This window comes from Lycorma delicatula, chromosome 6 (assembly GCF_047948215.1).
Source record: "Lycorma delicatula isolate Av1 chromosome 6, ASM4794821v1, whole genome shotgun sequence".
Taxonomy (NCBI): Eukaryota; Metazoa; Arthropoda; class Insecta; order Hemiptera; family Fulgoridae; genus Lycorma; species Lycorma delicatula.
In genome coordinates, this window is record NC_134460.1 from 4,451,286 (window position 1) to 4,472,624 (window position 21,339).

Genomic DNA, 21,339 nt, shown 5'->3' on the forward strand with positions numbered 1-21,339 from the left:
TGATTTTTTTAAACTTTGACAATTAATACTTGAATTTGCAGAAATTAAAATATATACAAAAAAATGTTTTTTGTTCCACTTTTTTAAACTACAGTAAATAAAAATAAAATGAGACGAGTAAAATATTTTCTTTATACAGGAAGCTGTAAACAAAGAAGAGACTAAGACTGAAGAATTTCATCTAAACCCACTGCAAGCTGAATTTGAATTTTGTTCTGATGAAGATCTAAAAAATAATCCTCGTTTAAAATTGCTCCGATTGAGAGATCAAGCCGCTCCAGAATTTAGAGGATTAAGAAATATTCCTCTTCGAGAACGAGAAATTCCTCCAGACATATTTAAGGTAAATTTTTATGATTTTTAGTTTATAATTAATTATCATTTATTGTAGTACATGCATCTGAAGATGTTTGTTTCAGATGATGTAATGTAGCTGTAGGGTACGCAACAATATGATTGCCAATTGATTTTTAATAATTGACCTTTGGGTTAATTTTATATTATGTTATGTTAGTAACTGTAGAAATAATAATTCTAATCGCCAAAACAGAATGTAAATTTTTATTACAGTTAACATATTAGTGAGAATAAGGGTCTCCTTTTCATTATTATTCTGTTAAAATTAACTACTACCTACCACTTACTGCTTTTTTCATTGTCACTGTTAAGTGATTTTCACCTTGAAGAAATTTTGAAATAGATTATGAATAAAAAAAAAATTAACATTAAAAGCGATAAAAATACACGACCATGTTTACTTTAATTACTGAAACTACTCTGTTCCTATTACAGTTTGTTTGTAAATGATGAAATTAACATTTTTGTTCTATATTTAAGTGAAATGAAATATCTTTAAATACAAATTGTAGGTTTTTTAATTAAAAAATATATTATTTCCATAAGCCATTCATTATGTTAGAATTTTACTTGTTCATTAACTATTTTTATTGCTATTTTTCATCGTGTATATTTTTAGTATAATGGATTTAAAAATGTTACTAATTTAGTGAATGAGATAGCAAACATATATTTATGCAGTTTTTATCGTCTTTAATTATTTTTATTTAATAAAAACCTGTGCAATGATAGCACACTTAACAGAGAAATAATTATATTCTTCAGTTAGAATGCAGTTTAATAACCTATTTATTAAAATAAAAATATTGTACGATAGTAAAAATTCATAATAGCGTTCAATATTTATAGTGTATATAATTTTTATTTATATTTTATGTATCAATAGCTTACTGTAGAATACTTTTGAAAGAATTACTCTTTTAAATGAGGTAAATAATACAGATTTACTTTATTGCTCTGTTTTAGTGATTAGTTTTACGATGCAAATTTTAATAGATGTTCAGTAATACTAAAACTTTTTTTTTTGTTTTACTATACTACAAGAAAATATATTGATGTACATTTAACATTTACCTTCTACAGATATATGAAGAAAGAATTTCTGCTAGCAGTACTTTGACTGTTCCGCATAGTGTAGGAGAGAGTAGTTTAGAAGCTCATCGCAACTGGGGTCAACATTTTTTATCTCGTGTGAGAGACAACTTAGTGAGGAGATGCCGCCAAGCACAGCATCAAAGAGCACTTCGTGATATTGTTATTGAAGATCAGGTGCCTGATATGGGGTAAATTATTTATATTTTCTATTACTGAAACTTCCTGTTTAATTTACGTAATAAATTAGTTAAAAAATTAGAATTCTTTGACATTTGCTCATCAAGTGAGTATCAGTAACACAGATCAAATTACAATTTTTAATATTCATTTCTTAAGTTTCAACTATTGAAACCATTACAAAAAATGTCATATTTTTATGTTACAGTATTATTAAGTGCCACTCTCTACTGTAATTTAGTATTTTCACTATATTATCATCGGCAACTTTGCAGGTTGCACGTTGTCTTTGTCTGTGTTTAGTCCAGTAAAAAGATAACCGCATATGGAAAAAAATGGTCATGTGTTTTTTTAAGTGTAATTTACTTTTAAAATGTCAAATTTTTGCTGCAGAATTTGTTAAATTTCATGTTATGTGACTGAACTAGGAGTAGGTCATAAACATATAAAATGGTGTTTTTGTATTGACACATCTAAATACACCTAAAAGTTGTTTTATTTCACAATGGAAACAAAATATCACCCGTACTAATCGCTTATTCAGTTTTGATGAAATAAATATGTGACAATATGGTTGTTGTATTGAATGCGATTAAATACTAACGGTTTAATTTGCAAGTTTATGAGAATTTTAAGATTGTAGCTATTAAATTAATCGGTCTAATAAAAGATTATATTATTTGTAACCCCATCTTGAAGGTCATAAAATTTTACGATCTTTTATGCTTATGAAATAGCTGAACAACAACGCAGGAAGCATTTTGTAAAAAAGATCATCCAAAGAGAACTTCTTTTAAACCGATCGCTCAAGATGTCTCATATGCCCCTTTTCTCTAACCGGTTCACATCAAGTTAACAGTCGATGGCGAATTTTGTAAAGACTTTGGATAAAGAAGGTGAAGGCCTGAAAAATTCAAGAGAACCTTTTCCATAATTAATAACATCAAACTTAAAGCGGGTATAAAGCAGGTATATTTACAAGTCTCATAGACCTGCAATAAATTTGCATGATATTGGTTTAATATCATTAAATAACTTTTGAAGAAAAACTCAACCAAAAGAAGTTAGCAGTATGGAAATTGTTTGTAAAGATAGTAAAAGGATACTTAGGCAATAAAAAAAGAAACCTATAAAACCTTTATAAAATAATTTTTAAATCCTATCAAGCCAGGGGTTATTTAATGATGCTAAAAATACATTTTCTATATTTACATATTTTCTTTCTGGAAAATCTTGGTGCAGTTAACAATGAACAAATAAGATACTAAAGTCGTAGGACCTAGCATTGATGGGTGACTACTGCTGGTTAACAAAAAAAGAAGATTTGACTATATAAAAGGGAAAAATATGAAGATATTGAATTTAGGATATTTTTACATTATTCTGTGATTCTCTTTTTAAATAGCTAAATATATGCCTACACAGTTAAATGTTATGTTATTTCATGATAAATAAAAAAGAATATTCTTTATAAAATGAATGTTTTGATTACTGTTTCTTAATTTTTATTAATGTAAAATTTTCTTACAATAAAAATTATATGTGTCAGTATTTTGCAATTATCTTTGAATTTTCTGTTGCAGAAACAATTACAAGTAGATAATTTTATTGATGACAGTGGTTTCAGCGGTTTTTAAATCTGTTTAGAGGAATTTGCAATTTAAATGATTTTTTTATACACAATTTTTTATACTTTTAATTTCTTGTGTATCATTGACATTAATGAAATGGAAATTTAAATTTTCTTTTCCTTCTTTAAAATTTTAATAAAAACTTTTTTTGTTTTTTGCCTCACCGATTATTTTTTTCTTTGAATGTGGCAGTTTTTTTACCAAAACAAATCATCTATAACACAGTATCAGTATTATGAATTTTTATTGTCAAATTTTGTTAATTTTTACATAGATATAAGTAAGGGAAAGTGGGCATACGGCGTCAAAATCGCCATCTTGGAATCGCGGCATACGCCCGCCATCTTGGATTCCAATATGGCTTCCGCCCACCATCTTGGAATGACGTCACTGATGCAAGATGGCGGTGGTCGGCCATCTTGGATTGTGACGTCATTGATGCCGTAGCCTGTCACTGCCATATTGAAATATCTCTTTTTCCCTGTGGGAATTTCCCTTTTCCCTTAGCGGGATATTTGAAATTCTGCAGGGAAACTAACTTGAGTAATATATTCGCTTTGAATATTATTTATAGTAACTAATACAAAGGTTGTTACCGCTGTTGATCAGCTGTTGTGTACCGGTCGGTTTGAATTAAATAAATAAATAAATAATATTCGAAGTGAAAAAACAATTGGTTGGGTACAAGAACTCGAACCCGGTCATGACGGGACGCGACTGACTGACGCCTTAAATCAATCGGCTGCAGTGACTCCCTGATGTAAAGAGTGAAAAATGTTCTACATAAGCTGTGAATCATTACATCATATCAGTCTGTACACTAACACCCCACACACAAACACATATACATACACACACATACATAGACAGTAGTATATAATGTTGAGGTTCTGCTCCAATTCTCAGGACTGGTCGGCCAGACAAGTGGCGCAGAACCTCAACGTCGTTTTTGCTATACATTAAAGAACGATTTATACCAACTGTGTTTGACATATGCAATTTTCATGTTAAACTGGTGATTTAATGTTAATAAATACAATTGTATCTAGTATATAAACCTGAGGTTCTGCTCGAAATCCCCCCACACGGTCTTCAAGCAGAACCTCAACGTCGTTTTCGCTATACATTGAAGAATTAAAGAACGATTTATACCAACTGTGATTGACTTATACAATTTTCATATTTAAGTGGTGATTTAATGTTAATAAAAACAATTCTATCTATCAAAGCAATTTTTAATGTGAACTTTAGATCCAGGGGAATCCCCAATCTTTTGTATGGCTATATATACATAGAGTGAATGCTAACATCAATAACATATACCGCTTAGTTCGTATAGCTGCACATATAGAGTGGCTTTTTCCCGACCCTAATTTTGGCCGAATCCGGTAGACAGACAAAGAGCGTCCCCATGGCAGCTGTTGACCAAGGGTGATCGTCGAAAGGTTCGGCCGTCCTCGTTAGCCTAAGCTACAAATATATTTATATTTTTTTTTAGGCTAGCCACAGCCCGGAGAGAGCCGTCATCTAGACCGTGGGTAGAGTTTGCAATTTTAATTCATATCACCATTAATTAATTTTGATAAATTTATTTTGTTTAGTATTTAAATAAAATTATCTATCAACGCAATTTTCAATGTGAACTTTAGATCCAGGGGAATCGCCAATCTTTTGTATGGCTATATATACATACAGTGAATGCTAACATCAATAAGATATGATTATTAAAATTATTTATATTGCAATAAGAGAACATGAAATTCGAACGAGTTAATTTATCAAACGATTCTAACCTATCTGACCCCAATAAAATAGTATTTTGTTATAAAAATCTGTCTGACAAGTACGATTTAATTACATTTATAGATAATATTAAAGATGATATTGAACGTTTACATAAGAAATACACTCCTAATACATTTACTATACAATTAATTTGTGAATTTAATAAACGTTTATTCACTTCTTATGGAAAAACTCTTTATAAATCATTCAAATTGGAAAAAATAAAACTTTTCGCGAAAAATGAATCGTCTATTGATACGGCCTTTGAAAGTATATTTAAACAATATTTTAATAAGCGAGATAAATTGAATAATGAAATAGCTGTTTCTGAATTGATGATTTATATTGAAATTCCAGATATAAAACAAGCATTAGGTGGATCTCTAATAAAACAATCGTGGAATGTTAGCGATAAAAATCTTGTAGATATTTATGAATTTTTAATGGATATGAAAGATAGGGTATTTAACGCTATAAGTTTACAAGCTGAAAAAGATAAAAGTAATATCAAATATTACATCATAGTTGTTGAGATGAAGAGATGCGTAGATAATAAATCTAATTTGAGTGAAGTTAATTTTCACAGCAGCACTCGATTCGCCTTAAACGTATGCGAAAATCCAAGTGATTTAAATGAACAGTATTTAGAAGCTTATGAAAAAATTAACGAATCTTTTGAAGGTTTTATTCAGATGGGAAGCAGTTGGGTTATGAATAAAATATTAAGATTGGATCTTTCAGTATCAGAATTCGATCCGCTTTACGGTGGTAACAGTACATATTTTCCAGTACCGAAAGCTTTATTTAAGAAACACGCTGTAATAAATGTACAGAATGATGATCAAAAATGTTTCTTATGGGTTATTCTAGCACATCTATTTCCTAACAGTAAACGTCATTATCGTGTTTCGTTCTATAGAAAATTTGAAAACCATTTAAACATGAAAGGAATAGACTATCCTGTTTGCGTTAAAGACATTTATAAATTTGAAGCTCAAAACCCAGATATTGGTGTTAACGTCTTGTGTTATGATATCGAACACGATGATGATAGAGAGTCATTTAATTCTAATAATGTATATGTAAAACGTGTGAATAATAATCGAAAAATCATGGTTTGGTTGTTGTTATTAACTGATGTTAAATTAAATATCTCTCATTATACTTTAATAAATATGACAAACGAACATAACGGTTTATCAAGGTTGTTGAGCGGTAATAATAAAAGTATAAAAAATGTGAATATTGCCTGTATTGTTTGTATTGTTTTAAATCTCGGACTAGTGAAACTGAAGCTAATAAAAGACTTGCAATACATATTGAAGACTGTAAACAAGGAATGGTTCAAAGAATCAGAATGCCAAACGAATGGATCGGTGTTGGAGAGAAACGTAGACGTGGTAATATAGTATCATTTAGAGATTATTCCTCAACATTACGTCTACCTTTTGTAATATATGCAGATTTTGAATCGTTTATCATTCCAAAATCCGAACCAAGCACTAGCAATACAACAAAAACACATATTCATAAACCTTCTGGCTATTGTTATGTTATAATAGATGAAAACGGTTATGTTGTAGAATCAAAATTATACAGAGCTACTACAGATGATGATAAGGTAGTTGTATACAAGATCAGTAATTAACTTTCGACATTTTCTGCTACAATAAAAGTGGCCGCAATGGCGCTTTCGTTTAAGATGGTTAACAAGACATAATACATATATGATCTCTCGTACACGCACACTGGCACGAAAATACATAAAAACACGCACGCGCGCACACACACACATTGTATTCACTTAGATGATTTTATATCGTTATTACTATTATTTACGTTATGTTAATTTGTAGAATGCTGTATTCATATATTGAAAAATTAAAATTTTGTGTTAGATTTCAGAACCTTAAATAATTTAATCTCTCTTAGAAGCCACTTCCTTTGACTAGTAGCATTTTGTTTTCGATTTATGGAAAAAACAAAATCAATATAAAAATTACGTAATAATCTCCTCCTTAATTTATACAATTAACAAAAAAAAAAAAAAAAAAAAAAAAAATAGTCTGTTAGCACGCCTGTAAAACTTAATGTAATTTTTCATTTGATTCCATAATTTATTCCCGGATTATAAATGGAATCATTATCTATAGTATATATTAGTATATTCTATGTTTTAATATAATATGACGGAAGGCCTACGTACAGTCTTAAACGTTAAGGAGGTTTATTTAGCCATTCAGTATATATTCAAATGAATACAATCAATTTTTAGTCCAACTTAATCTACCTCAATCCCCCGACATTTGTCGTTTGATTTTTCAACATTTTCCATAAAAGATTTCGATTAAATAATCTAAAAAGCAACAAATTCATTTATTTATAGTAATATTGTCGGCATACATTACTTTTTTTTGTCTTCAGTCATTTGACTGGTTTGATGCAGCACTCCAAGATTCCCTATCTAGTGCTAGTCGTTTCATTTCAGTATACATCCTACATCCCTAACAATTTGTTTTACGGTGGTTGAGTAACTACAGAAATGTTTTTCTTTGACAAAAACTCATTAATTAAGTTAAGTATGGCTTTTTTCATGTGCTGCAAAATTCTATTTTCATATATTCACCTACAAACTTTAAGAGCTTCTGTGGTGATTTAATGAATTAATTCATCTTTACAAAACAAAAAAAAAAATTAAATTACAACACTGTGGAGTTCAAATTATAAGGTACTTGTGTTGGTAGGTACAACCAGTAATGAGGTGTAGTACCTGATGACCGAGTTCAGGGGGAAATGTCCTAGCATTATGCTTTGTTGCAAATTGAGGATTTCTATTTAAAAAAATGAAGTTTGCTGTCATATTGGAAAAATTAGTCAACAGAAATTTCAAACATACCGATAGGGTATGTTTAATACACTCAAAAATCAAGGGAAAGTTTTCCATTTGAAATTCTTAGTTTTTCTTGTTTATGAGATCCCAATGGTGGCATACTTAAAATGAACACTGTGTATATTTAAAATTAATATGGGAAAATTTTTTGACGTAATCATTATGTATCTGGTAAGAGAATTTTTTGAATGTAGAAAAAGTAAGTAGAAGTAAAACTTTGAATAAAAAGTATTTTACACCAGAAATGTTGTATCTCTTGCAAAAGAAGAGCATATAGCATGGCTTAAGAAGCACCTATAACTGATAAACAAGCATTGAAATTACTGATTAAAAATATTAATTTGATCATTTTTTAAAATTTATTTCAACTCTTTTGTAAAATTGCTTACAGGAGAGGTGGGCTTCAGAGTGATGAGCAATAGGACCTGGAGTATTCATAACAATCAATTCCCAAAATAAATCTTATTTTTGAGTTAATGATCTGATATTTTATTATATGTAATTATCCTTTAATGTTTAATTTTTTGTTTTCTTTAGAACACTAGGACTCACATTTATGAAATGGTTTCAACCAAAACGTCCTTTAAGACCTACAAGAAAGGAACGAACAAAAGTGCCTGTAAAAAGTCTAGCAGGTCAGGAAGTTAAGGTAAAACTGCTGCTTTATGGCTGTTATACTGTTTTTACTTTATTATATAATTTAATTTATGTTCTTAATTTTAACTTTTATGGTGAATAACATTTAGGTAGGATAACATTATTAAAACATTTTAATATTGCCTGTGTTTTATCATATTTTAAAATGTTTATCCTGATTAAAATTTTAATGTCACATTTACTCCCACCATTTCTCCATTTTCAATTGTAATTATTCTTAAATAGCAAGTCAGATTATTTCTTACTGCTTTTGTAACCATTATTTTTTTCTTATTTTTAAAAATAAATTTGTTGTGTTTATTGTATTCTATGATAATTTTTCAGATAATAATCAATGTTGTTAGAGCATTTGAGGTGCCGATTCGAGCTGATGTTGATACAATGTCACTAGAAAATGGTATAGCCATGGTTCCTGTTCGACCATTTGTAGAGATCAGTTTTCAAGATTATCGATGCCGTACTACTACTGCAGAAGGTGCTAATCCTACATGGAATCAGGATTTACATATTCCTTTACGGTACTATTATTATTGTATAAATTTATTTCAAAACACAATCTTTCTTTTCATTCAGTGTAGATTCATTTTAATATCGGTTGTTAGAATACTAGTAAAAAAACCTTGCAAGTGATTCTTGGACAACTCCTGTGACAATTCAAGAAGTGGCAATTTTAAAATAAATGGATGTGAAGTAAGAGTTTGCTAACAATAAAAACGTATTGTTTTGACATTTAATAACAGACACATGACAAAAGTATTAGTCATCGATTCATACTTCCGCTTATAACTTGGGCTGTAATTAAGCAGCTTAAACATTGCAAAACAAAAATATTTCAAAACGTTCCCATAAGTTTATTTATCAGTATGAGAAAACATAATAACACTTCTAAAAACATTATTAACTTTTCACTTTAATATATATAAATTTTTCTTCCAGAGAATCTTTTTAGAGCTAATTATCTTCTCAGTAGGGCTACCAGAAAGATTGTTCTTACTAACATTCATTTTAAAAGCGTTAAGACAAAACCTTCATTTTTCTTCCATAAAATATTTGAATTCTGCATTTCTTACTAATTTAAAAGTTCATCATAAAGTAACAGAAAAGCTTCTGGTTTAAGTCATTACATTACAAACCATAAATATGCAGTTGAAATTTCATCTTTTGATAAGAATGATCATGTAAAATGTAGATCTTCAGTCGAAGAGGTAGATGTGTCTCTTTATTTTTCATTAATGATCTGCCACAGTGTCTCAGGCCATTATTGGGATAAAATTGTTGTCTATATTGTAGATGATTATTTTGAAGGACTATAAAATTCTAAGTTGGATATTAAAAAAATTATTCACTGGATAGATTGTAATTATGTTAAATTAAATGTGGATAAAGCCATTGGATTATGATGAAGGTGGTTTCTTAGACAAAAACATCATTGGCAACAAAACATGATACTATTGGAAGCCAGCGAGTGTATGACAGTAAAAACAATAGAAGAGTATGGTGCCCACTGGGTTGGTCTAGTGGTGAATGCATCCGCAAATCAGCTGATTTCAAAGTTAAGAGTTCCAGTGTTCAAATCCTAGTAAAGGTAGCAGTTACTTTAATATGGATTTGAGTAATAGATCGGGGATACCGGTGTTCTTTGGTGGTTGGGTTTCAATTAACCACATATCTCAGAAATTATTAACCTGAGACTTACAAGACTGCACTTCACTTACACTCATATATATCATTCTCAATCCTCTGAAGTAATACCTGATGGTGATTCCCGGAAGCTAAACAGGAAACCAAAAAAATAACACAAAAAATATTTAGAAGAGTATGCAGTTACCTGCAAGGAAATATTCAGACAGCCATCAGAATAGAAATGGATATTAACAATTTTGGAGCTAAAAAGGCCCAATGCTGGAGTTTTAATCATAAGGGCCTCAAAAATAAATTGTGTGTATTACATTGAAATGTTTATTGACTGGTTAAAGCCTGCTATTCAAGGCAAACATTGAATATTGTGTAATGGCATGAAACTGCCTATTCCCATGCTGTAGTTTTCACTGTTGGAACATTTCTGAAAATTAAATTTAAGGTGTTTCCTCATCATCCATATTGTCCTAATGTTGTAGTTTCAAATTATTACTTAATTGTTTCTCAAAGACATTGAGACGTCATAAATCACTTCATACTGAAGTATTGAAGGATCAGTTGATGTATAGTTTACTGTTTAACCAAACACTCTTTATCTAAGGCATAAAGAAGCATGTATGATGATGGAACAATTGCATTAAAAGGCAGTGAGTCTATTTGAAAATTATATTATTCTAAGTGAACACTTCAGAATAAGATTCTAAATAAAACTAAAATTAGTTTTGTGGATTTTCTTATTTTTCTTTCTATGTCACCTTGGATATACTATTGGGAATTGCAACAGCTGCCATATGACTTCATGCTATCACTGGTTGGTACTCATTTTTTTATTAGTGCTCAGTGGTGTGATGGCTCTGCCTAAGGAAGTGTACATGGATTTCAGTTTCTATTCAGCAATTGCATAAAATTGAAACTATTGGCTGAGTTCTTTGTCTGGTAAAGCCAGTTTGTCCTACTAAAAATTTTAAATTGAAACATCCAAGAAATTGATTCAAATAACGAAGAATTCCGTTGAATTTAACATATATAATACTGACTGAATGTTTTAAATTAATGTCATTTTTTTTTTTTGAGTAATAATAAGTTTTGTACATATTCTTTATTTTAGTGCCCCACATGGAGATATGACTCCCGGAGGATTGCAGGCTATTAAAGATAATTTATATTGTCATTTGTATGATGAAACAATAATTGATTTGTTGGAGGATGATAGACAACGTGCAACAAATATACACCAGCGACTTGAACGTCATTGGTTAGGTTCTCTCGCTATACCATTTGCATCACTATATGCAAACTCAAGGGTAAACTAATAATAATAATATATTATAAATTTTAATATGTGTAATCTGCATTTTTACTTCCTTGTACAAGTACAGGAAGTATTGTGATCTCGAAAATTTCGGTTTTCAGATTTTGATGGAAATATCCGTTTTGACCATCCAACGTAACTCAAAAACAATTAGCAAAGAATGTTAGAATTTTGAATTTAAGACTGCTGTAACATCTAGTTGTGCACCTCTCCTTTTGATTGCAATTGACTAGACCAAAAAGTTCAAAATCCAAAAAATTTGGATTTTAGACTTTTTCTTAACTGCAGTAAGAAGCCCTCATTGAGAGCTTTTCAACGATGTATCATAAGTGATACTTATTTTCATTGGTTCCAGAGTTATAGCCAAATAAACTTTTAATTAATGAAATATTTGGATCTTACAAGGGACAGGCACATTGGTTCGAATCAGACTTCTTTTTTTTTAATTTTTTTTTAGTTTAAAAATATTGTTTTATTAATAATTATTAACCTCTGATTGTAAAAAAAATTACAATAAATAATAATTCAATAATAACAATAAAGAAAACAATATGAAAAAAATATCAGAAGTTATTAATGAAATAAAATTTTATATATTTTATGTATTTTAATAGGTGTACAAGGAAGTCATGAAGTGTCCATGTCGGATTTTTTATATTACTTAATATTGTCTTTTTTGTTTCCTTTTAACTATTTTTTAAGTTTGAGTTGGAACAACAGTATCTGAAGGTTTGATACTGGAAAACGAAGTGTCTCAGGGAAGTTTCCTAAGTGTTATTTTGTTTGGCATAGCCATAAATAATATAACAAGCTGCGTGGAAAACTGGTAATGTGTTCTTTATTTATAGATGATTTTTCTGTTTACGTAGCATATAAAACATTAGCTACTGGTGAGAGGCTACTTCAAAACATAATAACCTGCTTAGAATTGTGGTGTAAACCACATGTTTTTTCAGGAAAAAACAAAGTGCATTTGTTTTTCCCGGTTGATGGGACATGTTGACCTTCAACTGTATTTACATGGTGAACCGGTTGAGGCGTGCTTACGGGTTAGATTTCTAGAAATGTGGTTAGACCAACGGCTAACACGGGCAACACATTTGAAGGAGCTGAAGGTAAAATGTCTAAAAATGTTGTACATACTGAGGGTTCTATCTAATACCCATTAGAAAGCTGATCGTATAAGCATGTTGCACTTCTACTGAGCTCTAGTCTGTTCCCGATTAGACTAATAATGTGGCACTGTGGCATTGCATGGCTTATTTGTTGGCCATCACATTAAAACTGCTCGATGCAGTCCATCATTCATTCTTCCGTCTTTCCACAGTTGCTTTTCGCTCTAGCCATGTGGTAAGTCTGCTGGTGGACAGTGGTGAGTCATCTCTTTGTAGCAGACAGAAGCAAATGATATACTACTATGTGGCTCGCATTAAAGCGCAAAAAAGTCGCTCAACCTTTGATGTGGTTTTTTTCGAATCAGCATGCTAATCGATACCAGGGACAGCAGAGATCTACTGCTCCACTAGGCATCAGAGCTCAACACCTTTTCTCAGCTCTAAATATACAATTACCTCCAATACTTACTGTTATTAACCTCCTTGGCAGCCTCCTCTTGTTAATTACAGCTTTGATCTTTATTAGTACAATTAAAAGAACACAAATCTGAATCTTATAAACTAATTTTATGTATTATAAATAACATGAATCCTGATACGGTGGATATGGTGGGAATCCTTCCCACCATAACCAGTATTTTCATTGCAGAACTGTATGCCATTAATAAGGCCTTTCATACGGTTAGCCCAAAATTTCAACATGTTCTTGTTTTCTCAGATTCCATGAAGGCCTTACAAGCAATTAATTAGTGATGTGTACTCCAGACACCATGTTGTTTGTGTTTCAGCCTATTTTTACCAGTTATATTGCTTCTGATGATCTTGTCTGTTTCCTGAACAGTGTAGTTCATGATGAATAGCAAACTGAGTTAGATGCTGCAATGAACAATAAACTTTACTCAATTAAGGGCAGTGTTTCACTGTGGAGCTTCTCATGCAGAAATAACTGTCGAGAGGAAGTTATAATCTGCTATTTACAAATGGGGCACACTAGGCTCACTCATGGGTATCTGATAACTCAAACAGATGCACCAGTTTGTGCACACTGAGACTGCCAACTAACAGTGCACCTCATCCTTGTGAATTGTATCTGTTGTGTGGCACTGCGTTACAGATTTAAACTAGCGACTAACATGCAAACTATTCTAGAGGATAATGAAACAAAATTATCTTATGTTTTACGAGTTCTTGGGGACGTCCATTTATATTCAAATATTTGAATTACTATTTTTCAGCTATTTTGGCATTTTCCATTAAGCAGAATGTAATATTTCAACATACCTTCGCATTTCACATCCCCCAGACCTCAAAACAGTTCAAAAGTTTATATATATATTTATTTATATATTATATTAATCCAATCAACCCAAGTACAGAATTAATAAAATGAAATAAAGTGGGAAGACACCACTTGGAAGAATAATCCAAGTGGAATAATCCTTGGGAGACTTGGATTATTCCATAATCCAAGCACTCACGCTTTTGCGAGTACTTTGCATCATCAGTTGCTCTTTAATTTTTCAAATCTTTTGTTGCAAATTACACATTAAAATTAAAATTGAGATTTAAAATTTTTAAAAGATTCTTTTTCAATTAAATCAAAACAGAAATAAAACTAATTTTTTTTTATAAATTCAAAAATGTTAAATGCAAATTATAATTAAAATTAAAAATTGCATATATATATATATATATATACTGTATATAATTATTTATATAGTGCAGAGGAATATGATTCCTGAAAGAATCGATTTTAAAAAACATTTATATATATCTATATATTTCATTTTCTTCTGAACACGATAACTGCTGTAATTTTATGCCAATCACTTTCAAATTGATATATAAAATATACTGACCCAAAATCTCGGTTGAGTTCGTTAATGGGCCAAATCGGTCCATGGGGGTGGAAATGGGGAAGCTTTTTTGAAAAAAGAAAATATTGTTATAACATTCTTATTAAATAAAATATCAAATATTTTTAAAGTTCCTAATATTCTTTGGATAAGGACCTAAAACTTACCTAAGTAAAGTTTTTTTATATCACCAATCAGGGTGGAGCTGTGATCTGGCCCAGGGGATGGAAAAAATTCGGTTTTGAAGAGAAAAAATATATACCTCCCTAATAGGCAATATCGAATCTGTTTAAAGTAGTTGTTAGAACTGTAAACATTACCTAAGACTGATGTCGATCAATTTTTGATATGATCAACCCTTATAGGAAGGGATGACCAAAATGTTGCTGTAATTGTAAGATGAGGCTTATCATATGCTAAACATGTGAAACTTTTTTCACATGCAACCATTGTCGTATTGTGTAAATTTGAAGTTTTTCTTAATTTTAAGGTGGAAATCTTTTTTATCCCCTAGTTAGCACCGGTGAAATCTACCTTTGCCTTCTGGCATGCTGAAAGGAATTTTTGTTTTTAATTGTGAACATTAACACTTGTTAACATTTTTTAAAACATATTCATCTTGTTCAGGTGATGGTAATGCCGAAGTGTTTTTTACCCAGAAAAAGCCAGACAGAAAAAGTAAATATTTTGAGCGGGGAATGTCTATATATTATGAATTCATTTTAATTCAGAGAAAATTGTTTTCTATTAATCTATACTGTTATATAAAGTGAAAGAGGGTTTTTCTTTGTTCAAGATAAACAATAAAACTACCCAATCAGTCAAACCAAATTTTTACTCATGTTTCTTGGCATAACTGAGAATGTTTATAGATATATATCACCTCGAAAAATTTAAAACAAGAATATATATATGTATGTAGTGGTGAAGATTACTTGGTTGAAGCACAAACCTTTATGAAATGAATTAATGGGCTGTGCGCAGAATTTGAATTGAATAATTTGAATCAATCGATTGAATAATATTACCTAATAAAATTAGATTTACATTAAAGTAATCTGTCTGTACCTGCACTATAATGTAAAGAGGAAGAGGGTGTTTCTTTGTTCAGGTTAAACAAAATACTACCCATCAATTGTAACCAAATTTTTACCCATGTTTCTTGGCATAACTGAGAAGATTTTTACATATATTTCATCTCAAAAAATTTCAACAAAAAAAAATATTTGTAGTTGTGAAGATTTGCTGGTTGAAGCACAAACTTTAATGAACTGTGAACTGTTAATGTCTGTTACTGCATTAGCTGGGTTTGAACTGATTGATTATGAACATCTAAAAACCAATTTCTAGATTTATTTGAGTTTTATTGTGAGTTTCAAGGGTTAAAATTAATTTGATTTTTTTTAAACCTTGTTATTTTTGTAATTTCTCAGTAACAAATGAAGAAATCAACCTGATTTTTGGTGAGTGTAATCTTCATGTCAAGAAACAAATTTTTAGATTTTTGAAATTCGACCTTGAAAGGGGATGAAGAAAAGTAAAAAAAATGTTGAACAATGATTGTAAATTTTCCCAATCCCAACTATAGCAAACAAGATATTCAGTAGATTTGGCTTGCAAATACTCTTCAGATAAGTATTTAAAACCCATTTTTGGGTTTTTAAAATTTTTATTTTTTTAATGGATGCAAAGGTATACAGCACTGTGGCTCAACCATCACAGCAACTGCCTCCATTACTGTATGTGTGACTAGTTGCACTATTTGACAAAAAAAAAAAAAATAGAAAGATCAACTGCTACGAAAAATACAATTAACCACATAGCGCAAGCGAAGCTGTGATGGGGAGCTAGTAATATATAAATTATAATATAAGCCTGTTATTTATAATCTTGAACATGCACACCTGTGAAGTATAACATAATGCTTGATCCCATTGATTAATGTATTCAGAGGTTTCATTATATCATTTAATTTATAATTTTATTATTACCAATATTATATTATATAAGTAATAAAAATGTTTACCTAGGTTGAAGGAACATTTAAATTATACTCACCACCTGTATTACTTGGTTATGAAAGGGATGGTCAACATAAAACAGCTAGTTCAGGTGCAGCTGCTACATCTTCAAGTTCTTCTCATCTGAGAAATAATACATTTTTAACTCTTTTTATTACTGTACATCCTCCCCTACACTTACCTGAACCATTTAAGGTAAGCAAGAAAATTCATTTGTCATAAATTTTTTTGACATTTTTTTACCAAAGCGCATGTATACTACAATACTATATAGATTTTAACATTTATTTTTCTTTGAGTGATGTTATTTTATGTAGATTTAAGTATTACTTCATAGGTAGTAGAATTACTATTATACCATGAACAATTTAAAAAAATCATATATATTATCAACAAAAATTTACATTTCAAACAAAAGTAGTTCTATGTGTGCATCTTTGAGTCTGTGGATTAATATCTGAAATATGGTTTTTGAAAGAAAAAAAAAATTAACTTTATTAGTGTCATGTATATTATACTCAGGTATAAACAAATAAATAAACATTTTTAGTCTGTTGGGCATGTAAACATTGTCATCAAACAACATTCATTGTTTTTTGACTTTGCGATACAGTGTTTTAAAATGATTGCAGTAATAACAAATCTCGCCAATTGTGAAGTTCGATCAGTGATTAGATTTCTAAATTCAAGAAAATGCTATTGAAATTCACCATCAATTGTGTGAAACATTTGGGCCTACCGCAATGAATGAAAGAAAGGTGAGGCAATTGTGTCATGAGTTTAAGGAAGGCCGTTCAAATGTTCACAAAGAACAGAGAAGTAGCAGGTCTAGTGTCCAGATTGATAATTTTGTAGAACATGTGAATGCAAAAGTGAGGAAAAAATTGTTGTTTCATGATTAACAATATTTCTTTAGAATTTCCAGAAGTTTCAAAGACAACATTATTGAGAATCATGACTGACACTCTTGGCTATCGTAAACTGTTTGCACGATGGGTGCTGAAAATGCTCACAAAGATCACAGAACATCTGCATGTGCTTTACTTGATGATGCTTAAACCATGAGGGAGGCAAATTTTTTCCCGTAATGTGGATTTCATATGTCAGTGCTGAGATGAAACAACAATCCATACAGTGGCGTCATTCTGATTCACTAAACCGAAGAAATTCAAACAGCCCAGCCTCAAAAGAAAATCACAGCGACTTTATTCTGGGATCAAAAGGGTGGGCTTTTGATTGATTTCATAAAACCTGGAACATTCATCACATCACAGGTCTATTGTGCAACAATTTCTAAAATGGAATGCTGAGATCAGGATTTCTTTTTCACAATAACGCACTCTATACGTGGCTGTATGCCTGACAGAAACAATTCAAAGAATTCATATAGGAATTTTTTGATGAGCCTCTTACAGTCCTGATTTTACTCCCAGTAAAACACCATCTCTTCCTACACCTCAAAAACTGGCTTGTGTCTTAACAATTCAAGGAAAGTGAAGAGTTGAAATCTCAGTGCAAATGTGGCTACAGTCCTAGGCAGTGGAAGTTTGTGCAGTGGGTTTGTTTCACAACATTAAAATTATTTGGAATGAAATGGTGATTATGTAGAAAAATAAAATAAATGTAAGCATTTGAAACCACTGATAAATTTTCATTTTTTCAATTGTTCTCATTTTGTTAACAATCTGCTCTTACTTTTGAGCCCTGCCTTGTATGTTAATATATTATATATGTATTATCTTATCTTATACAAACATACATGCAGGTGTTATACTTCAAAAAATTGACAGATTTTGATGATTAATTTTTGAATTTGTAGAAAACATTACTCCGGTTTTCACAATTCCAAATTTCTACATATAACTTAAATGAAAGATTTTTAAAATAAAAAGTTGTATTGCCTATAAAGGCATTTATAGGCAATATAAAATAGGCATTTATAAAAATAGTTTTCTTTATTTTGTTATTATTATGGCTTAGTATTGGATTGTTACAAAGTAATAGTATATTATAATATTCAAAGAACTCTTATGCAAAAATTCAAGAAAATTAATAGATAAAGGAATATCTCCTTATTCTGAAGAGCTGTAACTCACTCAATATTTTTGCAGTTTGCTTTAATGTTCTCTTGCTTTTTTATATCTTTTGAACAGCCTTTTTCATAATCGCAGAATTTCTTGTAGGCTTATATATACTCTAAATAAAACTCAAACTAAAGACATAACTAAACTCATAACAAATTTAGTTTTTTTTAATTTATAACATTAGTAACAAATTTTAAACAATTATTCTCTTACAAGTGCCATTAGGTAGCCACTAACAATGCATTCTTGGGTTGCCATGAATGACAAATAAAAACTCTACTGACAAATATAAAACATTGTGCTCAAGACACTCAAGCTGTTTTCCCTAATTATAATATTCATTAAAATAATAGAGAGGTATATTAAATTTCTATTATTTATTTTTTTATTTTTCTCTGTTTTTATTCTAGATTCTTTTTTCATATTTCAAATACCATGTCATCAATGACTGACAGGAATATTTTTAAAAGCTTATACTTCCAGGTATAAAAATGCTAATTGTTTTAGGAAAGGTTAGAATGCAGTGAATCTCCTCAGCTTGAACAACATATGGAAGAATGGGAAGCTCAGGTCACCAAAGAATTCCCTGGTCGATCTGTGAAGACAACTGTCATGGATGTAAATGGAAAATCTGTATGTGTTACACGATTTTTTCGACCTTTAGATCCTCCAGGTAAGTTTAAAAAAAATTGCGTAATAAGTTTTTTGTATTCATCATATGTAAATTTAGTATCATTTATATTTTTATAAGATAATTTAAGAGTCTGCTAGATAAATAACTTTAGCTAGACTAACTAATAGTTATCGATAAAAAAGGCTTGCTTTCTAAATAAATAGAAGTGTAAATTTTTGAACTTTTATATATTTTAGTTTTTTGTCACTAGATTTTTAGTTGGAATTTATTACTGTACATTTATTTAACTGTTTAGAAAACCCTTTCAGTACACGTTCAATAAAATACAGATCATTTATACTTCTTGAACACATACTAAAAAAAAAAACCTGACAACACAATTGTAGGACTTTTCCATCATGTGGTTGAAGCCACATTCAGGAAAGTCGTGCAACTGTGGGTTGTTTCTGATACGAGACTTACACACACCTTAATTTAAAATATTTATCACTTTATATAATTATAATGTTTTTCTGTCTATTTAATTTAATGATTCTAACTAAAGTGCGCGCGCATACCATATTTAATTCATGTGAGTGTGGCAGTTCTAGCGGTGACAATGGGCACTAACTAAACTAATGTAATTTTATAACTTACAAAGAACAAATTTTCCTGGTCTGGTCGGCAGCAGGTTACACGCTAGTCCTAGCTTTTAAAAGGCTAGGACCCTCCTTATCAAGCTAGGACATAGTCCTAGCTTGATATGGAGGAGGGGTAAAAGTATTTTTTTTTGGTTCAACTAATGGCTCATGAATAATATTTTTCCCATTTGGAGTTAAGTTATCCCGTTTCTTCAACTCTTTGATAACATAATGTTTATCCCTAGCTCGGCTGTCTCATTCGCAAAGAAAACAGATATACTTAGTATAGTCTAACTGAATGCCTAAGAAAATAGTTATAACATTCAAATCACCACATATGTTCCAGCTATTTTTTTTATAATTTATTTTTTCAAGAACGTCTTTCAGACATTGTATGTCTGAATAGAAAGAAACAGAAAATAGAAAGAGACATTGTATGTCTCTTTCAAATTAATACCGTAAGCTATTGATATCGAAGGATATTTGTTATCATTATGTATTAGAACCACTTTTAAACAATACTTGGATGAATCTATGAAAAGACGCCAATCCTCAGGTTTATGAACTTTCCCTAAGTACATCATAAGCTCATCAATGTTTGTGTAATAAACCAAGTTATTTTCATCGATAAAGTACTGAGAAAGTTCTTTTGGTCAGCTTTGGAAGCGCAAAATTTTTGTATTTTTTAAAGTAAATTCCAACCTTGCAGTCTTGATCCTAACAGTTCATCTTGATTTTTTGATAAATTTAAATCCTTAACCAAGTCATTTAATTCACCTAGTGATATAAGTATCACTAGGTGAATTAAATGAGGCACATTTTAATGTGCCTTATTGGAAGATAATTCAAAATCAAAATCATTGTTGTCTTCTTCAGTACTGCCTCATTCTTCATCGCTGCTTTCTAAACATACATTCACAGGTGGCTCAGGAAGGGAATAATTTCACTGTGAGGTATAGGTATGATTGCAGGTTGCAATGAAACATATTTTACAGTGTGTTTAGATGTTTTAGAAATTCCGGACACACTTGTTAAACAAAAGTAACAATCAGTTACATGATGCTTTGGTTCATGCCAAACCATAGGTACACCAAATGGCAAAGTCATCGGTGTACCTTTCAGCCATCCTCTTAAATATACAGAACAATTAGTGCGTACTATATGAGGAGCCCACATCTTATCCTGATTACCAATTTTACACTGAAAATATAAATGACATGCTTTTTTAATTAAAGGTGTAATGTTTTTTCTATTTGATTTTACGGTAAACTCAACATATACATAACAAAAGGCATCCACATAATTTACACAGTTTCGAGGCATTATGACACTGCACTGCTATAAAATTTAAGACAGCAATAAGACTGAACAAAATTAATTCATTCCTAAATCCAGTGCTTAATAAAAACAACACAGCTGTGTTTTCAGCTACATGTTTTGACCTGTACAGACATGATTAAGCTTGTC

The 21,339-nt window shown here is 30.5% G+C and overlaps 1 protein-coding gene across 1 annotated transcript in view; it reads left to right on the plus strand.

The window, feature by feature from the left end:
- The window catches only part of Cc2d2a (Coiled-coil and C2 domain containing 2A), a 102,563-nt gene that overhangs the window by 58,006 nt on the left and 23,218 nt on the right, over positions 1 to 21,339 (plus strand). The window contains exons 18-24 of the mRNA XM_075369115.1: positions 140 to 343; positions 1,441 to 1,640; positions 8,473 to 8,584; positions 8,917 to 9,110; positions 11,339 to 11,534; positions 16,544 to 16,729; positions 19,126 to 19,291. Coding sequence (XP_075225230.1) covers positions 140 to 343; positions 1,441 to 1,640; positions 8,473 to 8,584; positions 8,917 to 9,110; positions 11,339 to 11,534; positions 16,544 to 16,729; positions 19,126 to 19,291 — 1,258 coding nt within the window. The remainder of the gene's footprint in view (positions 1 to 139; positions 344 to 1,440; positions 1,641 to 8,472; positions 8,585 to 8,916; positions 9,111 to 11,338; positions 11,535 to 16,543; positions 16,730 to 19,125; positions 19,292 to 21,339) is intronic.